This window comes from Argopecten irradians, chromosome 3, assembly GCF_041381155.1.
Source record: "Argopecten irradians isolate NY chromosome 3, Ai_NY, whole genome shotgun sequence".
Taxonomy (NCBI): domain Eukaryota; kingdom Metazoa; phylum Mollusca; class Bivalvia; order Pectinida; family Pectinidae; genus Argopecten; species Argopecten irradians.
This window is the reverse complement of record NC_091136.1, coordinates 27,615,001-27,642,230: the sequence shown is the minus strand read 5'-3', so window position 1 is coordinate 27,642,230 and position 27,230 is coordinate 27,615,001. Positions and strand designations below refer to the sequence as shown.

At 36.0% G+C, this 27,230-nt stretch overlaps 1 protein-coding gene across 4 annotated transcripts in view; it reads right to left on the bottom strand.

The window, feature by feature from the left end:
* LOC138318068 (estrogen-related receptor gamma-like) overlaps nt 1–27,230 on the bottom strand; it is an 88,142-nt gene that overhangs the window by 18,668 nt on the left and 42,244 nt on the right. For all 4 annotated transcript variants that reach the window (XM_069260147.1, XM_069260149.1, XM_069260145.1 and 1 more), the window contains exon 3: nt 14,456–14,572. In XM_069260147.1, the coding sequence (XP_069116248.1) occupies nt 14,456–14,572 (117 nt within the window). The remainder of the gene's footprint in view (nt 1–14,455; nt 14,573–27,230) is intronic.

Below are 27,230 nucleotides of genomic sequence, written 5' to 3'. Positions count from 1 at the left end.
CAAAAGCCCCCCTGGACAAAAGCCCCCCCGGACATAAGCCCCTAGGACAAAAGCCCCTCCGGACAAAAGCCCCTTAGGATAAAAGCCCCTCCGGACAAAAGCCCCTTCTTTATAAAATAATGTATTTTTTCTTATTTCTATTTTTTTAGATATTTATTGCTATTTGATACATTTGGGTATTATCAGAGAAGAGTGTCAAACATAATAAAAAAGCATAATTATGATGTGATCATTTGAATTCTTTTAATTTTTGAGTTATTGATACCAAAGAAAGAATAAAAAACATGTATACATAGACATTAGAATGTTATATATACAAGAAACCATTAATGTTTACTTTATCATAACACCTACCAGGCTAACAGCTTGATGTTTGCATTGATTATATATAGATAATTAGGAAAGTATGTTTAATTACAAAATATTTCTATCATATAGTGTCATAATTAGATTAACATCAATATAATTTTTTACATTTTTTTTCTATAAATCATGAAATCAATTTATCAAATTTTTAGTAAAATCCCAATAATCCAGTAAATTATTACATTGTGTCTTATTTTGAACTACATGTAAATTTGAAGAAAAAAAAACTGATATAAGAAAATATGTTATATTTTTTTTTACTATATTTTTGAATTTAATTTTTTTGAAAAAATGAAGGGGCTTTTGTCCTCTTTTCCATTAGTATGGAGGGGCTTTTGTCCAAGGGGCTTTTGTCCTAGGGGCTTATGTCCTAAGGGGCTTTTGTCCGGGGGGGCTTTTGTCCGTACCCCGATTAACAGACAGATACATGTACACTATTATCACCTAACACCAACACAACCTGGTGTTGTGGAAAATGAATTAATTACATAGAGATCCACTTTTAATCTATTACCGCCCATTTTGTGTAAAACTACCAAGTGTTTTAGCTGTAATATTTTAATGGACCCTCACTTTATTATAACACAGACAATTCTCTGTAACTATAATGGACCTTCACTTTATTATAACACAGACAATTCTCTGTAACTATAATGGACCTTCACTTTATTATAACACAGACAATTCTCTGTAACTATAATGGACCTTCACTTTATTATAACACAGACAATTCTCTGTAACTATAATGGACCTTCACTTTATTATAACACAGACAATTCTCTGTAACTATAATGGACCTTCACTTTATTATAACACAGACAATTCTTGGTAACTATAATGGACCTTCACTTTATTATAACACAGACAATTCTCTGTAACTATAATGGACCTTCACTTTATTATAACACAGACAATTCTCTGTAACTATAATGGACCTTCACTTTATTATAACACAGACAATTCTCTGTAACTATAATGGACCTTCACTTTATTATAACACAGACAATTCTCTGTATCTATAATGGACCTTCATTTTATTATTACACAGACAATTCTCTGTAACTATAATGGACCTTCACTTTATTATAACACAGACAATTCTCTGTAACTATAATGGACCTTCACTTTATTATAACACAGACAATTCTCTGTAACTATAATGGACCTTCACTTTATTATTACACAGACAATTCTCTGTAACTATAATGGACCTTCACTTTATTATAACACAGACAATTCTCTGTAACAGAGTTACCAAGTTGTATCACCTTAACACTTTAATGAGCTGCAAGTCTCTGGTAAATTTTCTGACGTTCAACATTAACACGAAATAGTTTTGTCTAATAGCACTTGTTGGGACCTGTTCCGTTTTCTGAAACATAGACCGCTGAGTTCTGGAGAAGAATTTTGTGTCCCGCTGTATCTAGGCCTACAAAACCAGTAGGAGTTCCACACAAAAAGCATACCCTTCATGTAGTGAATTTAATAGTAGGAGATTCAGCCAATTAAAAGATCATCTACTCTGCCCTTGTATTGTCAGTTCAAAGTTTACCTATACATATTCAGAATAAATCTTTTTATACCCGGCAGACATAACCACTGCTGCGATTTCAAAACCATGTTTATAACACACACATAACCTAAAAAAGCCGTCGGCCACACTATATCCAATGTACCTGTCAACATTATTATGGCCATACAAGTTATTAAATCATTTAACTCATTGTTAATTCCGTTTTAAAGGTATTACTCCTCTAGAGGCCTTCCAGTAATTATGGATTCATATCAATTATATCTATGTGTATTCTAATGCAGTAACCGGAACCTATCAATTGGTTTTATGAAAGCATGGCATTGTCATCAGAAATCAATGCCTTATTTGACGAGATCCAATATATGTTTGTTATTGGTCGATAAGTTTTATCTGTACATTGGTATTAGGGCTCGCTTCAGCAGGTCTATGCTAGTGGTAATATCAACCGCTAGTTTCTATTATCTCTAGTTTAGTTCTGTGTTTCCATTATCTAGGAATGCATTATGCTATTTTACTTATCTGAGTGAACGCTGCAAAGAAATGTCAAACAGGCACTCTGTGAAGTGTTTGGAAACGAAAAAGACTTGAGACCAGCAGCTTATGCCTGATTATATACGATTTCGCAAATGTTGGAACGTGGGCTCGCATCTAACAAGACAAAACTCAATAATCCTACATTATTGTAATTAGTTTTATAAGCTCGGAAAGAATGTAAATGCATCTGGAATCGTGATTAATTAGCCGTATATCATTCTGCATTAGGGGTAAAAGAAACTATATATTCTTGGGCTACTTGACATTTGTCTGTAGTGTCTGGCCTACTGGAGAATCTTGTGTCCAAATTAGCTGATGCGAGCATCCTGTGTGTAAATTCCGTATCGCCATGTTCTAGTCTCACCACGGTCGATGTCAACTTCCTCATCTGTCTTTACACACTTCCACTGATCGGACTTCTTCAGATCGGGACATTACACCCAAATTTGGTCAATATCAATAAGATCACTGAGAAGTCTCATTACTCATCTGAAGATCAGTGTGGCGAGTCCCGTCGGTAAAAATCTAGACAGGCCCCTATCCCAGTATCACAATACCACAGGGGTCAATCTGCATATATATAAGGCATGTATATAAAGCCTAGCTCTCATACATATTCCTAAAATCTATCTGTTGGTATTGATCTGATCTGTACCCTCTTATCTACAGGAATTGTCTGTCCAGGAGAATACAATATGTCTGTTAGGACTGCAGTCACCATGTATATTGAACACCCTTCAACGATACAACGAAATCTCCACTAATGCTTTCACTAATGCTTTTGGCTTACAGGCAAATTAAGGAGAAGATTCAAAAAGGGCAGAAAACAAGTCGTAATTAGTTACTCAGCCATCTGTAATATTTGATAATTATCTAGTTTCCTTAGCAGTTAAATGTCAAGGCTACCTCACTATAGATATGGTCTACAGACGGAGCCTGGGCTCTATTGAGGTAACAATACCTAAAGATTGGCTTGTTTGCTTTCCTTACAAATAGTTTTTTAAACCAAAGAAAAGAAAACATGCCATTATCAAAGCAGTTTGCTGTGGTTACATACGTATGTATTTATTCAATTTCTTGGCTTACATAAAACCGTTCCAGATCCAGGCCTCTTCGGTATTCTGCTACTGGCAATATGTTTCTGCCAAACACCTACACAGTAATATACAGACGTCACACTCAAACCTCTTACTCTGTACACTCTGTACTAAATGGCATGCAATCTGGAACTTGTGTAGGGAAACAACTAACTTCGAACAATAAAACGGTAATGAAAAACTCACAAAACTTAACTGGACAATCAAAGTTGTGTTGCCAACTACATTAAATCAGTCACATGATTAGCCTAACTATGCATAAGTAATGAGGACTTATTACTGTTCCTTTCAATGATATTCTGCTGTGACGTACGTTGTTCGCAGGTGTTACTTAAGTTGGTACCGTAGTGTTCTGGGTGTTGTTTTTGATGGCTGAACTGCCAGCTAGGAGACGATAAAAATACCAGAGCTAGACTTCAGAACTTAACAGCAGATTGCCTAATTTGTGCATAAAGCATCCTTAACTTTATCTATAAGACTTTTCAAAATTCCTATTGTTAGCTCGATTACATTGTTTTATTGAACCTAAAAATTGAGGTTATAGAGAAATTGGTCAAACCGGTCAGGCAAAAAACTCAGTGTGTACTATTAATTACTTTTTTTTTTATATACCTTTCCATCAGAAAAAACAGAAATACTCCCTATACACCTTTCAGCAAAGATTTATTTCTCCGAGTAGAATGTATGACGAACAATGCTAGAAATCCCCCATAAAAACCTAACCATGTCATGGTAGCTACATCAGCCACTCTCTCATACAATCACAGTTATGATGGAGCCAACAGGGATAACTCCTGATTTGTGACGTGGAATTCATTCACATAGAGCGGAGGTGAAGCTATTAATCTGCTCATACCTTGTGGTGTTTTTATGACAACAGAGATAATAAATTGTGTATATAATTAACTGTTGAGAGCGACAGTACACAAATGTAAGACATGTTCTGATGTATACAATTTGTGGGTTTGATTTGATCCAAGGATCTAGAATTCCTGATGTTCTGTTGTAGATATAGTAATGTCTATAAACTCTACATCAATCATTTACTCTATGCACTGTAAACATGCCTATGATGCTGACCCAGTGCTGCTTCTGCTGATGATGATGAGCTAAAGAACATTAGAGAAAATAATCCCCTTGAAACGCTCCATAGACTTTGCTGATTGAACAGCCAGGCCTAGACATTGCCTATCCCTTGTCGCTTTTCTGTAACCATGCAGTGCTTGTTTAAACTGCCAGAGAAGAAAACACATCTTATGAAAACATGAATATCATTTTCCTCCCAGACTCGGTGCATAACTGTTTACGAGCGGTATATTATTGCATTGTGTTGAAGGTGTGCAAATATTAATGTCAGCAAAACACAAGTTAATTGCTTGTTAAAAACGGCACCGATCATCAAGCTATGCTTAAAACTGGATGTTTTGTTCTGGCCAAGACTTGCCAGTGGTGCTTGTTGGGAGTGCGAGAAAAACTACCTCTGACATTTAAAGGCAAATTGACTACAGTAATTGTATGGCCATGTTGCTTGTGCTCTAATCACTGGAGGGAGATGAAGACCGAGCCAAGCATTACAGGAGCAACACATTCCATTCTCATATTTATAGCAAGAATATTTGATTAAATTCCAAGATTTCATCTAAATTGCAGTTAATTTAATCTAATATCCCATCAGAGCGTCAAGGATACCAATCTGCATTGCTGAATGGAATCGATGTCACCATGTGTTGTCTTGCTTTTTATCATGCAATGATGTCACAAAGTGTCTATAGAAGATACTATGCAATCGGAAATAAACAAATGAGCCAAAAATAAATTTGTAAACTGAACAGTACCAGATTTCTTGTCACTCAAGGCTACATATTTTCATGTTGATATTGATTTAGGAAATTAAAATATTTTCAAAGTTTGCTCAAATCTCCAATAACACTATAATAAATGAGAATATGTCCATGCCAGATCTATACACAGACTATATCTACACAATATTAACTGAAGGTTTGCCCCCAGTCTAAACACGGTGAAGAATGCCGAATCAATACCTGTCATCAGGGAAGCAGATTGCACACATACTAATAATATATTGTAGCTTTTATATTATTGATTTTTCCACAAAACATTTACTTGATGATATACAGTTTGTTTAAACTGGTAGATTAATCCCCAACAAGGAGGATGCAGTGATAATGTATGGTACTCGAGAAACTATATATACCCCAGTGAATGAACATTGACGCTTCTCTGATTTCCAATAGGGCCAACGATATGGAAAGCAGCTCCGGAGGGCTATGGTTGATCCAACAAGGAAATCGCGATTGGAATTTCAGCTACTGATCTGGTTATTGATGGTGTAACAAGGAAGTCAGGCTGAAAATTTCCCTCTAATTTGTTAAACAGAATGACAAGACCAATTTCAAATTTTCCAAAATTGGGTATCTCATGTTATAAGAGAATGGAGTTTGATATTCTTTCTAAATTACATTTAAAGTCTGGATGTCTCAATGGGTCTATAGCCATTTGTACATGGTTAAATTACACCAATATACTTAAAAAGGAATAGGATCCTGAGTTAGCTTGTAAAGTTTTCCTTGTCAGGGTTACCTTAGAATGTACCAGGTTTAGAAAGTGAAGTAAAGCAAAGTGCCACCAGCCTTGTATAGCTCCCCAAAGTGGGTTTCAAACTAAATACCCCAAGGTGGACAGACATCTTAACCACCCAGTCACCCCACCATTAACTACGCTAAGCTCCTAACCACCGAACTTGTGCCTCTAATTGAGGAGATGGGCTAAGTGTAGGATTTTGATGTGTTTGTCTATGCTGGATGATCTGGAAGATTTCCATGCGTTTGTCTGTGCTGGATGTTCTATAAGATTTCCATGCGTTTGTCTGTGCTGGATGTTCTGTAAGATTTCCATGCGTTTGTCTGTGCTGGATGTTCTGTAAGATTACCATGCGTTTGTCTGTGCTGGATGTTCTGTAAGATTTCCATGGGTTTGTCTGTGCTGGATGTTCTGTAAGATTTCCATGCATGCGTTTGTCTGTGCTGGATGTTCTGTAAGATTTCCATGCGTTTGTCTGTGCTGGATGTTCTGTAAGATTTCCATGCGTTTGTCTGTGCTGGATGTTCTGTAAGATTTCCATGGGTTTGTCTGTGCTGGATGTTCTGTAAGATTTCCATGCATTTGTCTGTGCTGGATGTTCTGTAAGATTTCCATGCATTTGTCTGTGCTGGATGTTCTGTAAGATTTCCATGCGTTTGTCTGTGCTGGATGTTCTGTAAGATTTCCATGGGTTTGTCTGTGCTGGATGTTCTGTAAGATTTCCATGCATTTGTCTGTGCTGGATGTTCTGTAAGATTTCCATGCGTTTGTCTGTGCTGGATGTTCTGTAAGATTTCCATGCGTTTGTCTGTGCTGGATGTTCTGTAAGATTTCCATGGGTTTGTCTGTGCTGGATGTTCTGTAAGATTTCCATGCATTTGTCTGTGCTGGATGTTCTGTAAGATTTCCATGCGTTTGTCTGTGCTGGATGTTCTGTAAGATTTCCATGCATTTGTCTGTGCTGGATGTTCTGTAAGATTTCCATGCGTTTGTCTGTGCTGGATGTTCTGTAAGATTTCCATGCATTTGTCTGTGCTGGATGTTCTGTAAGATTCCATGTTTTCTGTGCTGGATGTTCTGTAAGATTTCCATGTGTTTGTCTGTGCTGGATGTTCTGTAAGATTTCCATGCTTGTGTCTGTGTCTGGATGTTCTGTAAGATTTCCATGCGTTTGTCTGTGCTGGATGTTCTGTAAGATTTCCATGCGTTTGTCTGTGCTGGATGTTCTGTAAGATTTCCATGCATTTGTCTGTGCTGGATGTTCTGTAAGATTTCCATGTGTTTGTCTGTGCTGGATGTTCTGTAAGATTTCCATGTGTTTGTCTGTGCTGGATGTTCTGTAAGATTTCCATGCATTTGTCTGTGCTGGATGTTCTGTAAGATTTCCATGCGTTTGTCTGTGCTGGATGTTCTGTAAGATTTCCATGTGTTTGTCTGTGCTGGATGTTCTGTAAGATTTCCATGTGTTTGTCTGTGCTGGATGTTCTGTAAGATTTCCATGCGTTTGTCTGTGCTGGATGTTCTGTAAGATTTTCATGCGTTTTTCTGTGCTGGATGTTCTGTAGGATTTTGATGCGTTTGTCTGTGCTGGATGTTCAGTAGGATTTTGATGTGTTTGTCTAGGCAGGATATTCCCCCAATATCTTGTCTGGGACTAGCCACCTGTTGGTCTTCACTCAAGCTAATGGTGTAATAATGGATCCAAACTTCCTCCAGGGATACTACTTACACCAATCAAATGTCAGAGTCAGTTTAATCTTCACTCCCAGTACAGACTATATCTCTAATATTGACCAATGGTCAAGGGACAAAGTCACAAAGTGGTGGGATAAGGATTTAGGGGTGAGAGAAAGTCTCTTCAAATCCGATTTCTACACATCATTTGTGACAGTTGAGCATATCACTATATCATCAATCACTAAATCAAACAAAATGATCACAAATTTTATGTCTCGGCAGTCAAATCGTTGACAAATCAAAATGGAAACAATGTGTTCAGTTGGCAGAGATGAAATGGTCTGTTCAGCTAGCAATTATATTCATGAATGACATCATCGATGTGAAATTTAATTATTGACAACTAACAAACCACAATCATCTTACAAACTTGTAACCTTGCATAAAAACAGTTAAATCAATTGCCTGTTAAACAAGTCAAGGGACATAATATATCCCAAAGACACACAAATACAACTGAAATGGCCAGCATCAGTTTGATGCCCCACAACCTACAGAACAGTTAATTCATCTTTCTGTAGTAACTAATGCAGGATAAGCAGTGTATATGACATCATGTTAAAATATTGAATATCATGTTTAATAAAGCCTATTTATTACAGCATGTTATACAATAAATAATCCTCATCATTTAACAACCAATCAATTATGTGACAGTAATATTTAATTCCCAATCTTGCCTTGAACCAAAGGTGCCAGCACATTGCTAAACAGTGAGATACAGCATATCTATTAGCATCTAATAATTATGGCTGGGTCGATTAAATGACTGCAATAATATTTAACAGAAACAATCATGTGTGGGTGGGTTTATTACCAGACAGGGGCTTGGAAATGAACAAATACATTACAATTACTGACATCTTATAAAATCACTGGTATAAGAAAAACATTGTATTAACAGCCAGGAATAGACAATGTGGACAATGCCGCCACCGCCCAAAGAAGCTATCCGGGGTCTACAGGGACAACACAAACTTTGGATACAGTGTTTAAATGTTAGTACATTTCTTCATAGCACAAGGGAACAACAATGCCAGAATAATAATCTATGTACTATTCTATCCCCATGCCAGAAACTTAGTGAGTGTGTGGGATCACAATCTTGTCAGTACACTAGATCCTTTAACATACCCAACATTACGTCATAAACTATATCAGTAACACTTTGACATGGCAACTTCACTGAGGACACTGTTGGCTGTTGCAAAAACATTTATTTAAAAATATAAGTTGTTACAGAGAATTATATCTGGCACAAGCTATCTGCACTTTAGCTACAGGGATTGCTCTCTAATGTACGGGCTAATTACAAATGAATTAGGCACACAAATTAATGAACGGTAATGAAAGCTTTTAGATTTTGACACAAGAAGAGCCAGGATTGATCCATACTTGTGTTTATAATCCTTAGCTGGTATAGTGACATTTAAGCCTAACCTTTTCCAAGAGGAAAAATTAGTGTTAGATCGCTCCATCAAACACTACCTCGGGTCTCCTTAGGACAAATACTTCCGATCAATGCCTCCCCATTGATTATGTCAAGGTTTCTGTACTTTGGCAGAACAAGAGTTGAAATATGACGATGAATGGTCAATTAGATGTGGCTCTGGATGACAGTAATCATGGGTGAGAGCATGCTGTGAAGCGAAAGTGTACTCCATAGATTTCAGTGCAAGTCGTTTGTCTTGGGTTCCTAACGGGTCAACCTGCCAGTGAAAGGACCATCCCCTTTTCTGACATAGGAGAGGAACAAATTCGCCCCTAGTACAAGTCTATGCATCATTCTCAGAGAAGGTGATTGCAAGGTCTTTCCGCAATGACCATTCGACAACTAATCAATAGAGGTTATCTGATGGGACCTGTAAAATCCACTAAAACACAATTAATAGACCTTCGTATGTCCAGAACATAGACACAGTGTATGTTTACGGTAGTGTACTAATGCATTTAATCACCATGAAATACTGTGCCGAATATCCAGATTGAATTGGCCAAGGATAAGATCATACACAAGGAGTAAAGAGGGATTGGATTACTTGAACCTAGCTTGTTGAACATCATTTGTTTGAGCTGATTGATTGGAAGGATGGATTCTGTAAGATACAGTTATGTATAATACAATATTTTCTTCTTCTCTGTGACAGTCACTGAATATACAGTGGTTTGTAAAGCTTTGAGGACATTTTGCAACGGAAAATGTACTTTTGGTTGAAGTTACTTTTAATTTGCAAAATCATGAAGAGTTTTTGTTCCGTCAAGTAAAAAAATGATTTTTTCTTTATTTGTCAGGTCCTGGCTCAAAAAGACATTTTGAAAGCTAAGTATATTTTAAACTCTTCTTTTCAAATTTTACTATTGACAATCTATTCAAATGACATTCACGAATGATAATTGTCTAAGCTTCAAAAAGAAAACTGAGTATTCCATTCAATTTTCCTTGTCGTTAGCACCGTCTGACTTCTGAACAGAAAACAATATGTGCCAATTCATTCAGCAGACTATAAACTGTAAATAGTTAAAAAGAACAATAGTCTTTGGTCTTTTTTCTACAGACGCATGAAAGGGAAATTTTGTACAAGCAAGAATGTCAAGAGGCCTATAATGTACAGCCTACAAGCAGCATGCAATGGACACAAAAAGAATCGCATGACATAGTATCATTTACCAACACGCACCTACTTTTTTTTATCTATTTTAATCTGTAATTTTTCCTAATGATATTAAAGGCTGTTTTTTTTATATCTCCAACTGGCAAGGATTCAAAATTTAGTTGTAGTTATTGAAAGAGACAGCAGAATAACATGCAACAGATATAATTATGGCCTTTTTCACCACTAAAACACATAATGCTTGGTAGGATTTGCTTGGCATTATCAATTTGTCTCCAACACGTCTACTTCACACATTGGCCATCTAACCAATTCTCTTGGGAGATGCTTGGTTACCATGTTATCTACCGTCGTGATCCCCATTCAAATGACCAGAACATACCACAAGTATGCGGTACCAGTTAACAGTCGTTCTCCCTCTTCATCGCTCTCTCTGTGCGGATGAAGGCAGCAAATTTGGTGTTACTTTCAGATTCTATTTAATTTAATGGGAGATGATTGGTTTGTGGCACAGGCAGCAATTTATTGAACAGAATCAATAATAACAGTCATTCGATGTTGTCCCTACAGTGACGGCCCCCTCCAATATTGGGCCATCACATGAAAATGCAAATCTGGCATATTTTCAGCGTAATATTTGTGAGCTTGCCAAAATAACAATTCTTGCTCTGTGATACATTTGAATTGTATCGTTATTCTGCTTTTCAGCAACAGATGATTAGAATGAAAAGGTCTAGATTGATTTTAAAGGACATGCTCAGACAGAGTATTCAACATCAAAACACCATGCTAGCAGACTGATTATCTGTACTCCATCACAAATTCACATCATGGAGTTTCACTAAATGTGCAGGAGGGTCATGTACCGATTTATTCATGCTTCACTTAAGAAGAAAAACAAATCGTTCCAGGTAGTTTTGCCGTTATCAGCAAATAAACCATTCCTTAAAGACTTGCCAATATGGCTTAACTTTTATAAATACTGGCATTATGTGATCTATGCACTGTGTGTAGATAAACCAGCGGGGAACAAAAATGATTGAACACCAGCTGAACTTCACATCTTCAATCTAGCAGACTGTTAGTCAATAACTGGATAACGAAATTTCAAAAGATTTTGAATTGCTCCGATACCGCTGCCTGCCAGGAGGGTCCTTTGAATGTTTACCTATATACATATGTCATTGATAAACTTTGGTAACATATACATTTAAACACCCAAGACATTCAGATCTGCACAATCAAATGTCAAATATTAACATATCTAGTGAATATGAACTGCCTATTAATGCCTGTATGTTGTTATACATATAAATCAGACTCTGTCAGTCTATGATCTTTTTGCCCCCACAACACCTTTTTAATTAAAAGTTTACTAAGTCAGCATTTCTGCAGACCTTAGCTCGATCCCTACAGAACAATAGAGCATCATTGTCTCTAACAATTAATTACACATCTTTCTTTTTGGCAATCAAATTTCAATATTGCAAGGTCTACATCAATTACAAAATTCTGTTTGAATATTTATAACCTATTCCAGGAGTTCTCTCACAGGACATGATTCAGACTTGTAGTTCTGTAGATGACATATTTATTATGTTTTTCTCAAGCTGAGTCACCATTTCACGTATTGCAATTTTTGGTGAATTTACCAAAGACCTTTCATTTATATTTTGCAAAGATAATTTTTTTCTTCTAGACAAGCAAGATTCATTCTGCCAGTTTAAGCTACAGCAATAAATGGGTATTTTATTGTTGTCTGAGGAGCATGTGAATAGCTATTGATGTGTGACTAGAATTGATGAATCTGTAAAACACCATTAAAAGCATTTCACCCAAAAGAATTAAATATACATCAACCATTCATTCCTCCTTTGCTCAAAAGCAAGAAGGTGATAACAGCAGATGTAAAATCATTAAATAAACAAATAAATATCTTCTGTCCTTTTGGGAGACAGCGAAATCCAGTGGATTGATCAACAATCACCTCGAACAACCAAGAGCATCCAGGATTCAGAGAGATAGTTGCCATTACTACATTACTATATTGTTACTAGCCTAGTCTCATGAGACAGAAATAATCTGAAGGCATTAGAGTTATCCCCCCTGGCAACTAATCCATTTTATATAAGTATGGCATGATCAGTGATCCTTGTATTTGTTTCTCTTGTCAGCAACACTCTGCAATTTCCATGACATCCACTTTCCCAATGAAATATGAGGTGTGAAAGTTCAGGTGTTTATTCACAAGTGTTGACAAATTATGAAATGTCGCATTTTGACGACTTGTTTTCTATTTCTACATCGTCAGGTAGGTATTTAAGGTCACATGGACAGGTCAAAGGTGAAGATGGAACCTTTTCACCCACTCCCACTCATTTCCATACTACTTTGACATAAACAGCTCTTAACAGCAGCCAGCCAAACAGTAAACAATTTGTTGTCTCCACGGGTGTGACAGAAAGATAGATTTAATGTCAAAATCTGCATATCTCATCACCCTAAGTTCTTAATAACATTATCATCTTGGTAATTTGAAGATGTGCTTAGCCTCTGGAACAGGGTCATTGAAATGCTCACCTTTCCATTAAATGCCACGTAGAAAGAGAGTATTTCTGTAAATGAAAAGAAGTATCTCAAGCATGAAAATGAGCTTGCAATGAAACTTTTGTGAAATTACTATTTTTAAGTATTGTAATGCCTGGTTCATTGCTCAGAGGAGCTTGGGATATTCACCTCCGTGATGATTGGTTTCCAGATAATAAGGCTGAGGTCTGGTCCAAAACCATCATGTGAAACTACCAGTAACAAGTACGGTAATAGTTAATGTAAATGACAAGATCCTGAGGTAAATCTCCTTGAACACTGGCAATAAAAAACATCTCAACATCTTTTTAGTGGTTTCTACATACAGTTGTATTATATGATATATTCACACTCCTTTGTGGCTAAACTTGGGCATTCACCATTGGCTAATCTCCGACAAGCCCAAAAGATTCTGTAATCCATTATGAAAGTAAAAAACAAATCCTTGTAAGCCCTGTAAGGCGTCAGTTAGGATCTCGAAAACCACTGATTCATTGTCCATGTTTACTACGGGTTATAACTCTACCAAACACAAATAGCCTAGCTAATCACCAAATGAGAGGCCTGATGACTTTAATTCCTACCTTACTAATCCTATGTATGATGTCATTAACCCAATGTGTATTTATTTCCTTTTTTTCTTTACACTACTTCAAACATCTGGTAAAACAAAGGCGTCTAGACTGAAACTTAACAGGTTTCTTAATGCAATTTTATTCTGACAAATAGCTAGGCCGTCTTGAAAAGTATTTGGGTCCAGCTCCAAAACTGACACAAAGCTGTGCTAGTGTCAGCAGAAATGATTGCCTCTACTTAGATATGCTACACTTACAGTGGTAAACAGGGTAAATTTGATTTTGGTTCGGTCTGATTGTCTCCCCTGTATGCATGGTGCATTTAAGTGCAAGAACATGTGGGTTGGCCAGCTACATGTATGTATAAAAGCTCTGGTTACTCATAAGTATGTGTGGTTTGGTCACCTATGTATGAAAGCATATCAATGAACAACATTGCTCACAACCACAGCGCCTTATAGTCCTGACCCTTACACAATGTCACGTGTATCTAATTGGTGTTTGATCGTTTACTGCACTTGGTCACTAAATAATCTGTTAAACTTTCATTCACACGTGACAAAGTGGTCAGAGGTTTCCAAAACAATTGTCTAGCATGTCCTTGATCCCATTGTTTGTTCTGACCTTCACCACAATGAGTTCAACTGCAGCCAATCGCAGGACTGAAATAGTGAGGCAGTTCATTTCAAGGATCTCCATATCCTACTTCAAGGAGAGGACACATGCAGTCTTTAGTCCAGATTTAAAACCTCTGTACCGAGAATGTACTGTAAGGTACTATATTATCTTATTATTGAGTGAAGCTGTGCTTACCTTCCCTGAGCATGCCAACACGTAAACATTTCTGGAAACGGCACGCCTGACAAGCCTTCCTTCTTCTCTTTGTAATCTCACAGTCTCCATTTGCGGGGCAAGAATATTCTATGTTACCTGGAATATACAAACGAGTACAATGTTAGGTAGATAAGACACAACTAATACTACATCACAAGAAGAGTAGAATTAAATAAAAGCATGAATACAACCTTTGTAATCATAACTGAAAATGCTGGATTGTTCAGCTTGACACAAAATAATAGCTAATATATACAAAGGGAATATTTATTTCTTTTATATTAATCTTGATTTGACAACGACAAGATTCATTCTTCAATTGCATGCAATGAAAGTCTTCATTCTTTAAAAAAAAAAAATCAAGTCAATATCAACAGAATTGGCCTTGCAACAAAAGCAAATATCCCTTTCAACCCCCCTCACCAAAGCAATAGGCAATATAATGTTACTGAATACATGTATCAATTTAACAATACTGCCCTGCATGTTGTGTAGGCAGCTATGACATGTTGTCAGAGTACCATTGTCAGATGTTTACTGTGTAACTTTATATCCTCAACGGGATTTCACAAACTCACAAACTATTACGTAGATACAAAAACTCTTAGCAATAAAAAAAGTATGCTCCACATTCAAAGCAATCAAAACAAATAGGATATAAAAGTGTTACTGATGTAAAATATGATTTAATTGTGTTTTGGTGTTGATCCACGATTCTCAACGCTACTTATCCCAAGCTTGCCTCCCACACACCAAGCAGACTGATATCAGATCAATAGATGTTAGATACTGAGGCTGAGCTGGTCTATATCACTGTGGTCATACATATATATAATACATTTAGGCTCTGTCATAAAATCACAAACAAAAATCCAATCATAAAATCTCAAAAGGCTCATCCCTCTACTCTACTCTGGACAGACAGAAGATCGTAAAGCTTATTTGACACTTGAGCGAGAGAAAAGCAAACAAGTCTGTGAGAGTGTTGTGGTACATATGTAAATCTATGTGGTAAGGGTAGACTGCAAAAGGTAAGCCTCACGATAAAACATCAAAGCCAGTATAATGATTCCATTTATATACAACCAGATAGCCTGAAAAAAGATAACACTTTACTTTTACTTCCATGACTGATCCTCAATTGAACCTTATATTGGTATTTGATATTTGGACAAGATTCTGACAATAGCTTCCAAACCAATACACAATAACTGTGACTGTGTGAAGAGAAAGCCTTTGTATTGTACACTCTCATTAAAACGCGACCAAAGTTATATCTCTACCACTTTATGACAAGTAAGTCTCTCTATTTCACAACATCCTGGTGCCTGCCGTATCAGCGTTCATCAATCCATAGCCTAAAATTAACTTAAAGCTGAGCTGCAGATTTCAATCGACTGCTAAAATTAACTTTCTTATGATGAAATTCATAGCCACTTTTCAAGTTTCAAAAATAGAAAAGATGTTATCCAAACCTAAATCAAAGGCTTGGGTATGCTTTTTATACTGTCATCTCTACTTGGGTTTTCAGTCTATAAAAGAGTTTAGGCAAAACCACAAGGTACAACTACTTGGACAAGTCAACAAAATCTTGCATTTTATAGTTGATTCTCTCAATGGGCTTGAAAGTTGTGACCATAAAGTAATAAAGTTACAGTTCTCTTCCAACCTATTCTATACCATGTACACTTAAGCTGATAATATGATAAGTAATGGAAGTATTCTAGTCAAACATGGCAAACTCAAGAGGCTTTTCAAGTGGCTTATAAGTAAACTCAACAAGGAATGCTCTTCACAGAGACACCTTAGTTGAAGTTCAGATAGCACTCTATACACACAAATCCTCTTCACAGGCCAAGGACAATGAATGCATCCTTCAATTATTACCAACACGAAACAGACACAACCTGTTTAGAAGTTTGTTGGTGAGATACTCGGTACCAGACAGTTTTAATCACATGTTAATTTTAATTTGTTTCAAAACGATATAAAAATGTTAATGATAAGCCATTTGCACCTATTACACAGTGTCGCCCAGTGCTGGGAGTGCACACACGGAATACATCACAGGTGTAACATTAATCAGTCGTCTGCTCAGATCATCAACTGATCAGACAGAAAGTTGAATAAATTTTGTTGTTTCCTAACCCAGTATTCCCTTGCTTGTGTTCTAATGTATCTTATAAATGTTGTCTTGCAATAGAAAGAAATGTCTGCAAGACATAAATGCTGGTTACTCCAAAGGAAATCTGGAAGAAATAAGACAGCATGGACATTAATTTGTAACACATGTGAGTCCCCACTTCCCATTCCATGGTGAGGCATAATTCTAAATCAATAAACCTTTTTTTAACTACACAAGTGACAAGGTATATAATTTTGTTTTTAATTATAAAATCCCAATTCAAATTCAGCTTTATAATGAGAATGGAAGCCATTCTGTCACTCCTTCAGACATATTGCACAAGAGCCAAGTCTAGCATTTTCAAAGTATTTAAATAGATACAATTTATCAACTGAGACAGCAAAGAAACAGGAAAAGTACAAATTGTTCATAACCCCTAGATCAAAAGAAATTGTCAAGTAGCCAAGGGAAATAATCCAGTGTCTTTAATATTGCTCCACCTAGTGACTTTACTAATTGAAAGTCAATTATGCACAACGTAAAATGGAAATGCACTCAAACAGAAAGCTATTATTCTTTTCAGGTATATTAATTTAATTCATTATCATGTCTGCTATTGGTTTTCACACTTTATGATGAAGGTGTTTACACATTTGCTTCATAAAGAAGTGAATCTATTTCCTCATTGCTTTGCTTACTGATGCAAATCAACACATGGTACCTGCTGAAAGTTCAAGTGCAAATAATTTTTTTTTTACAACATCCATGGAAATTATTTCACATTTTCCAATTTCAAAAGAATTATTTTTACATTAAACTATTTTCAAGACACTATTTTAACAGGTTATTTCTCCTTCCCTTTGAATACTAATTCAGAATTCATATTGGAGTAGTGTATCATTTTAATACACACTTGTAATAACACTACAGGTTTGTAATGGAGCACATGTGAAGAAACTGTTTGTTTGTATGCCTGTATGTATAAAAACAGAGGCTTGTGTGCATCACAGTTGTTGAAGTGTAAACACAATAGAGTGCATTACTAAGGTCGTTCACCCCACCTGGCGGCCTTGACCTTCCCACCTGGTACAATCCTACCCAACTTTTCCATCAGTACATATCATGTCAGAGCAGTGATAAATGACAAGGCCTACTTAACAGTATATAGGTACCTGATAGTCTACATCATTGATATCATTACACCCCAGCAGATTCCTCTATCGGACAGGGAATGCCAATGTAATGAACCAGTCCACAAGACCTCTGGTATAGTGACACCTATGGTTTAGAGGTACCACCGTACCAGGACTATGTCTACAGGTCTATACTGAGGACTTGGCCAGAGCAAAATGCTCCCTCATTCCACAGCATACTTCTAGGACTCAGTGTTATATCGCTGGAGCCCTCTGAAAACAAATCTATGGGTGATAATTAGGGATAAATGGATGGCCATCTGTTGTTTTTTCTCTAACATTCAGATGAGAGGCAAGTCTCCGGTCTATTAGTTTGGGTGAGGGCCAATTATAACACCTATTCTTGTATCTGCAACATCCCAGGCAGGTCTAGCCTGATGGAACTCACAGATTTACAGGAAAATTTGACCCTAAATTGGCGAATGGGACCTACATCAATAGGTCAGAGGTCACCATAAGATGGCTGTAGCAATACATGAGTTATGCAGTACATCATGTTTAAGTGCTGGTGCTTACCATTCAACCATGAAATGACAAATCTTTAGAACGAGGAGAGAATTTTTGGGTGCTGCCTCGAAGATGCAGATTTGCCAAGTCATTAACATTGTTTAGTAACTAATTTCTGTTGGCACAAAATGCATTTTTGTTATATTTTCCATTACTCCAATAATGAAGAGCAATATTGAAACAACACTCGTGTGCATGTGTGTATGACAACATTAATCAAAAGACGTGTGATTCTAGTATTTTACTTCCCTTGATTTTTTGCAGTGGATCCATCTATTTCTGAGCCTTCAACATAACAGGCTACAGCTTGTTCAAGCCAGGCAGTGCTCTTGAAACAACAAAAAGCACCCACTTGTAAACAAGATAATGCTCTCAGACAGATTCTAAGCAGCACTTTTAACAGCAAACTCAAATGACATAATAGCACCTTTCAACAGATCAAGCTTCCTTTCTCACCTGCAGGCCTATCATTGACAGTGAGAATTATGTACCTAACGGTGTATAATCGGGTCAGAAATAAATACCATGTTTTAAGGGTGAGTGTGACCTGCTGGCCTGACTGACAATGTTACAGCACATCAACATGCAATGATGGCTATATTCATCTAACGGCCTATTTCCGTGAGGAGGAAATGCATCACAACTCAACCACAGCAGTGACATGACAGGCACATTAAGCCTGGCCCAACACCAGACAGTTAGATGTGTGCCAAGCTCTGTATTACATGCTTTCATTATAAACAATGTGCATCTCTCTTTCTCTCTCTTGGTGTGAAGCTACAAGTACTTAATTTCCATGCATCCTCCATGTGCATCTTCCACACCCAATAACACTCAAGTTCTCTGAACCTTCCCCCCAAGGAAAACATCCAACCAGGGGACCAAAATAACAAAGCTCCAATAAAGATCTGGCATTTACTATTGTATAAATATCACTCAAGTCTTCATTTGATGCTAAAAGTGTATAACCTCTGGAACTAATTCTGTTACATGTTGCCAGCCTTTATTTAAAACAATTGATTGAAGCTGCCTGGTATACTTAGCATGTAAATTATTATGTTGTTTTGAAGTTAGAAGGATTGTGTTACCATTACATTTCCATTTTTAGTGAAAGTATTTTCTCCGCCTGCAGATCTCTCTGTCTCCTGTCTTTCCTATGATTCCCTTAACGCCTGCACTGGGAGATGGAGGTGGCGGTATTGGCACACCCCTACCATCAACAACCTAATAAAAGTACAATCCAATTTTCTTGTTGCTTCAGACTTTAGTATAGATAGATGTATTGAAGATCTGTTAATCATAAAACCTGCTACGTTATCCAATCATTGTGAACTTTTCAACTTAAAACTTCAAGCAACTGGATAATAAAGTGTGCTCGATTTACTGCATGTCATGTATCCTGGATCTATATAGGCCCTTGGCAGAAAATAAAGAAGCATTTTAACTAATGATACAAATGTTCTTAGTAAGCCATACAAATCCCACACTATATCATCAGACGCTCCTTATTTATACGTCATTATTTCTAGTTCACCTCTACTTAAATCATTTTCCCCCTGAGCAATTTTTTTCCCAAAGGATCTCATTAAATTTTACTTATATTGGGCCTCGGAAAACTTGAACTTGACTGTTGATACTATCTCCAGTTAAAAAAAATGTTGACACCTACGACTCTGGAATAGATGATATCACACAAAACACACCTGAAGGAACATAGCCTATATCATCCCCGTTAAATAGAATAGGAAAACGTATGCCAATATGTTGGTAATTGTTGACAGAGCTGATGTGTTTATGCACTGTCACCTACGGTCCTGGTAACCAGATGTTTTGTAAGCTGATGTAGATATTGGGTACAAAGGCCCCAATAAGCCTATGTGTTAGGTGTTGTGAGCATCTTCTATACTGACAGACTCTGGCACAATCTCAGCAGAATAAAAATAGTAGCTTTTCCATGTCACATCCCATATGTATGGAGGAAACGGTAAGGACTGGTGTATCTCCGTCACCTAGTGATGTTAATTAGCACATCCCTCACATCTCTTGATATCAAGGGTACATTGAACCTTTACCATCTGCCTGTGTATCAAGTCTCTATCCTCCACCAAAAACAATACAAACTCTCCTACAATATGGGTCCTATTGTTAAAAAAATACCAACACATTTGACTTTGAAATCCAAACAAAATTTACTAAAATAACTATTGCATCATAAATAACATCAGCGTATTCGGCTTCTAAAATGATACAAAATCTTTATTCATATGATAAATAATCTTTCTTTTTTTGCTTTAAAACATAATCAATATTTTTCTTCATTGTTTCAGTTTAGGTTGGCATATTTCCTTAACCAAAGCATCCTAATTCACTTGTCTTATCAGGAAATTATAATCATACAATATATTCAATTAGAGAGCATTAATGTTTATACAATATATCATAACATCACATATATAACATTTAGCAATAGTGTATCACCACAAGACTCTGACTCCTCAGACTTCCAAATGTAATGAAATGTGGTCTGAGATTTAAACTTGAGTGATATCTATTGTACTATAAGCTAGGGATTGTAGTGTTGTAGATAGTGTTCATCATACAATAACTTCCTATGTGTGGTTCTGTGATGTATTATGTTTTTATGTGTATCGTCAACACAGCCATTAAAACGTTAATACACTCTGTGACATGACAGTCAAGTTTGTTGTTCAATACAGAAAAAACTGCTGTATCTTTTTCCCGAAGTCTGAGTGAGACAGGAAATCAGAGGATGGATAACTGCCTTTCCGGTGGAGGTGGCTTCCGCTAATGAATAATGACAAATGATACATGTTCAGTGTGAAATATCATTGATTTCATGTTGGTCATAAAACAGATTTGAGAAGTGTTGACAGAACTATAAATCTCTGTTAGGATGTCTGATTGAGTGACGTTACGACTGACACATCAAGTCACCCAGGTAGATGTTGTATAAGCTACACAGATGACATTTAAAACATCGTATCAAACAATTTATCTCAGGGAGCAGGATAAAAACAATGATAGCTTAAAACCTCCGTCTGTCACTGTATACTTAAACCAGTGTCAGACCAGGATATAAAATCAGCTTATCTGGTTTTCACTTTTTACATTGTGATAACCTTGCTGATCTGTTGAACCTTAATGTAGGAGATAATAGTTTTCCAGCACCTTCTGAACAAGCTCCATCAATTTCACCAAATTTTATTGATCTCAGAAAAGCCATAACTGTATGGGAACAATAATCACATATATACAAAAACTACTTTGATAGGAATGTGGCATCCATATTGAAACTACCGTGACTGAAGCAAAGCCTTATATGGTTACAAATCAAGTTAGGTAGAGGCTTCTGCACTTATCTCCCCTGTATCTTTCAACACTAGTTATCTCCCCTTCTAACAACATATGCTAAGGTACATGTAAACAATTTGTTTTAACTAAGGACTATAGTCCATGGCATGTTCCATTGATGATACTACAAGTCCTTTCTTTTTTCTCCTTTCTTTTGGCAGCTGATGTGGCCATCGTGTACGAAGAACTAGGAGACATCAAAGTGTTTATACAGTGCAGATGTACCAGACTGTATACAGACTGTGATTGCTACAGAAATCTCCAGGGCCTATCTTACATACATCTAGACATTGTAACAAAGATCTGATAATGCTGTGTTTACTATAGCACCATACTGCACCTTATCTTTGGATTCTATGTAAGGCGGATAATTGACTGTAAAATACCAACATGTTGATGAATTTGACAGGCTTCTGTCACTGGATTACATAATGAAAGGAGGCTACACCAAAACACTGACTTATCATTAAAAGTAAGAAACACAACTTGAAATAATGTGTAGGAAGAGAAAATTACCATCACATATCCTTCATCTGTTTGAATTGGCAGGTAAAAAATACCAAAGAATGTTGAGTAGATTAAACCATGCAAGAGGCAGCAGTAAGTGAATCAAAAAGAGCTGGCAAGCCTGGCATGAGAACAAACTATCGAAATCTTATTTCTTCTTCATGATGCAGCATAAATATTATAGCAGGCTGTCATACGAATACAATTTGTATTCAACAAGATTAACAAGAAATACAAAGAAAATACAAAAAGACAACATATAAAATGTAACACAACATTGCTGTCTTGGGTTTAATTACATTTATTTCAAAATAGAAATCCATTTAATTACACAACTTGATTCCTTTTAGATTAACGGGTGTCCCTAGACTGTTGTTGAAGCTGTTTATATGACCTTAATACACTAGGTTGGAGGTTTCACAATACCTCTCCCTCAGCCTCATTTCAGCAGGACACAGCCTACGACTTGATGAGGCCTTAATAACATTGAAGTCTGCCTTCATCCACAATTATTGAAATGTTATTGTACCGTGCAGACTTGTCGGGTTCATTTATGTTTCTCTTGGCATTCAAACTCTTTTTATGGTAACTGATTCAGTTTCATATGCTGAAATGTAATTGAACTACAGTTTATGACATTTTTGGTCATAAAGAAATCTGTTTTATTGGTGCTGTATCCATATGATAAAGAATCTTGTCTTTTTAACATTTTTCTGGCATTGGGTTTGTGGAGGGGCTCTGCAATAGAACTGTAACATTGCTGAAATATTAGTGTTAAAAACACGCATTGCTGTGATGCAATATGAATACATGAGATTTTGTGGTATGAATGTATGAATTCCATTGAAATAGTGTGCTACTTTATAAGAATTCCATGGCCTCTATAGAACTCTAGGATAAAAATTTGGAATTAAGCAGAGCAGAGACTCCATTGGCAATGTAGTTTTAAGCTTAATATCCTCAAAAAACATTCAATGGATACATCTCTCTTGAGACTCAATAAAAGTATATCATTTTTCATTCACATCTGTTAACAAAAATATAATTAGAAGATATATATACCTAGATCAGAATTCTTCCTGTATACTAATTACTTGACAACGCCTTACTTATTGTCTGCCTGTATTAATGAAAATAATTACAACTGCAATATAAACAATTAGCAGGAGTGGTTTTTTTAATATAGCAACTGACGTGTGTAGTGTACATTAATGGGCATCACGTTTGTGACGTACAGAAGTTCACGCCTCCAACCAAAAAATAACATCTGATGTACTGAGTGTGTATAGCTATAATCGGAAGGCGGATATCCAGCAGTTTATAATTATTTATACACATGTACCTGATTATATACAGAGATAACACACAGAGAGCAAACAAATGATATAAATACATGTCCATGAATTAAGCTTTTCCCCGGTGGAAATATCAATATTATTCTATTTAAATATGAGGCATAACATAATATAAATCACAAAGAGAGTTGTAAATAAAATCTAATTGATACAATCCTTACAAAAAACTAAATATATAAAATTTTACAGCGTACACAAAATAGCGATTAAGCTGCACACAATAGTATTTGATCATGCTACTAGTATCACTAAATAATGCAGCATAGAATTAAAGAGACACTTTGTCTATGTGTAAGGAGCGCGTCATACTGACGTCAGAAACACCATAAATCAACATTTAACCTCTGTTTATTACAATGGCTGAAGTTTACATCTTTGATATGATATATAGAAAGTCTTTTCTATCATACAGGTAATGAAATACTGTAAAATAGCATTAAATCAACCAGCTAACTTTTCAGTTGTTCTTCCCTTGCAATTAACAATTTTACTATCCAATGACGTAGCTGTAAGTATCATAAGATGTGTTTAATTGGTATGCAGAAAGTATTATCTGACAAATTGTATGTTATGTGCATTATTGCAAATAAAATCTTGTATAAAGATATTTATTGCATGGAACACTTACTAAAACTAAATAGACTTGTTTGGCAGTGGATTTATGAGAGATTTTATGTACATGGTAAAAAATGATAATATAAAATCAATGCACTTTCATTGCAGAAACATAAACATCTACCATGTTGCATGTAGACATTACTGAAAATGCCAACATTTATTAAATATAAAAGTTGTCTTAAGTTCCCCTTTGGTATCAAAACATCTTTCATGCACCAAACTAACTGTCAAAACATCAAATAAAATTTACAGACATCAAGTTGAAAATATGCTTAATCTAGACAAATCACATCCTACGCCGTCAGCATCAGAAGAAGCGACTGTCGTCTTTTATTAGAGGGTTGGCTATGCCAGGAAGCAAGCACTCAGAGAACATCCTCCAACCGGAGGAGACAGAAACGATGGACTGCGACAACCCTAATTATACGCCCTCACTGTGACTGTATCTAGCAACGCTTTTTTTTTTTTTTTTTTTTTACAGCCAGCCATAACGACAGATCAAACACAACAGACGACCATTCCTCATTTCAGATTTATATATTACTACAGATCAAACACAACATTTACCCTGAGTACAATGTAGAAGTTGTTTTGAGCTGATTGTTCTCACAAATTTGGGTTTGTATCAATTAAATGCTGTAGAACCAAAGCAACATTTTGGTACTATTTCCTGATGCCTTTTTCACAAGCCATACAAAACATTTGGACAGAATTCAGGACCCTCATGTTTAATAAACTTTATTGTCTTTTTTTCATAGTACTCATACCTAACCTCATATAGAAATGCAAACAATTTTGAGACAATGAATCATGATATCCTAATATGAAACAGACATATACTGTTGGCATCTCTTAAATCAATATGCTGTCGTCACAAATGCTTACTTAAGGTATAGCAGCACCAAACACAATCCGGCAGGGATTTCCAGCTCTCCAATGCCTGGGGTACCACTTCATAACATGCATTACATAAACATGAAATACACATAACCAACATTCCAACATTTAGCTTTATAGGACATCTTAGGGGTAGGGAGGGAAAAACAATTGTTTCTCCCATTGCCTAAAGGTCAGTGTTCGCTTTATGACACTACAAGAAGAAAATACAAAAAGGAGATGGGTGTTTGGATATTGCATCCTTTTTTTTTTTGTAAATACTATTGTTTGTCATAAACTAATAATCAGCAATCAGTTTGTCTTGCATATTACTGACAGTACATATATATTGCAGCATTAGGAGGACTTGCCATTAGTACCCACTTTAAAGTAACCATGTCATAGGTGTATATAGAACCATTCCCTCCCCCTAAAGCTGACAAATAACCTATACACAAATATGAGGTATTAGTGCATGAGCACCTACATTTATTTACAGAAAAAACAAAGAAAGGCTGCTTCTATCATTAAAACCAGCAAAGTCAGAAACATTGCATGATATTGCTGTCATCTTAGAGTTCTGCCTTTTGACTTTTCACCAATTGTTTATAGACCGGAAGTAAATCAGTGGATATAAAGGTTCAAAAAGTGGGTTTAACTGATTGAAAATGAAATTAATGGCAAATAGATAATAGGTATGAAAAAAGGTGAACCTGTGCCCATTTGAGCACATTAAATATTTAAATATCAAGACATATACAAAAAAGCCCACTCACAATCAATCACATGGAGCAATTAACCAGCAATGGGAAGTCAATGAACCAAGGCATTAGTAATTATACCCGACTCACTCGGTTGTAAAGACGACTATAATTTATGCTGACCACAATCGTCTGGATTTTATTCTTATCTGTAAATCTTATTACTGTTACTGTAGTTCACACGAATCAAAACTAATAACCTACAATCATATTTAAGCTTTCAAAGCAGTTTTATGTGGCAGCCTTCATAGCCTATTGTTTAAAACATGCAAGCTCAGTTAATCGTAAAATATGAATAAGATACAATTCTTTGTATATAAATCTTAAGGCAATGTATTTTTTTGTCTGACGCAACTGTCTTAAGCCATTGTCCCTAATCCCTTAATCTTTTCGGGTCAGTAGGTCCCTTTAAGTCTGTACGGAGCCCCGCTAATGGTTCGATATGACGTAGCTGTACTGAACTTTACAAACACAATAATTCTTTCAATTTTATAAAATTTTTATTGTACTAATGGCCTTGACATGAAGTGATACATCTAGCTTGTGGTATTGTTACCATCTGCCCATTGTTATAGACAATGGTGTTACTGAACGGACATTTAAATTCTGATGGTGATAAATTGGCCAGTACTAACTTGTTATACATACTTATTCATTGGAAATATTCTGCTCAGTCAGTAATATATGAATGTATAGATACGTTTTGCCATACATGGGATTAGTTTTGCTTTACTGCTACCACTATTGCCTGTGTACATGCAATTTACAATGATTCTTCCGACCTGCTCAATAAACATTCTATTGTTCACTCCCAAATGTTATAACAATTAATGCAAACATCTTAGTTTTAATTCATTTATGGTAATATATTGAAACAAGATGAAAAGCAAACAAGTGTTAAAATCGTCTTATGTGAAATTTGAAGAAAAGAAGAAGCATTAAACATTTTAAATGATGACGTTCACCAGATACAGTTACACAATAATGACATACTGGATAAACTTTAGATACTGCTGACGTCAACACAAACCAACAAAACTATGCAATATCATGTAAGTACAATATTATACATTCCAGCTAGTTTTTTTTAGTTCATGCCTAAATAGATTTCCTTTATACATAACATCCAAAAAATTCCAGTCTCCAGTATGTCAAGGCCATGACTAATGAGAGCAAGTCATTGCCTTCCCTAGTCTCTCTGGCATCTGATAAACGATTAAAGCATGGCCATTTGGCAAGATAACAATGCAAAATGTTACCCTCTGGCTTTAGCATACATACAACTAGAAATAAGGATATTTTGCACTTTTATCTGATTTTAAACTTTTTTCTGTACGTTTCTATCACACATCAACAGAGTATCTATTGTGTCATCTAATTCAGTAATGTATTTTTGGAAAGAACTTTAGAGTCCTGTTGCTTTTACTTGTGAATACAAAA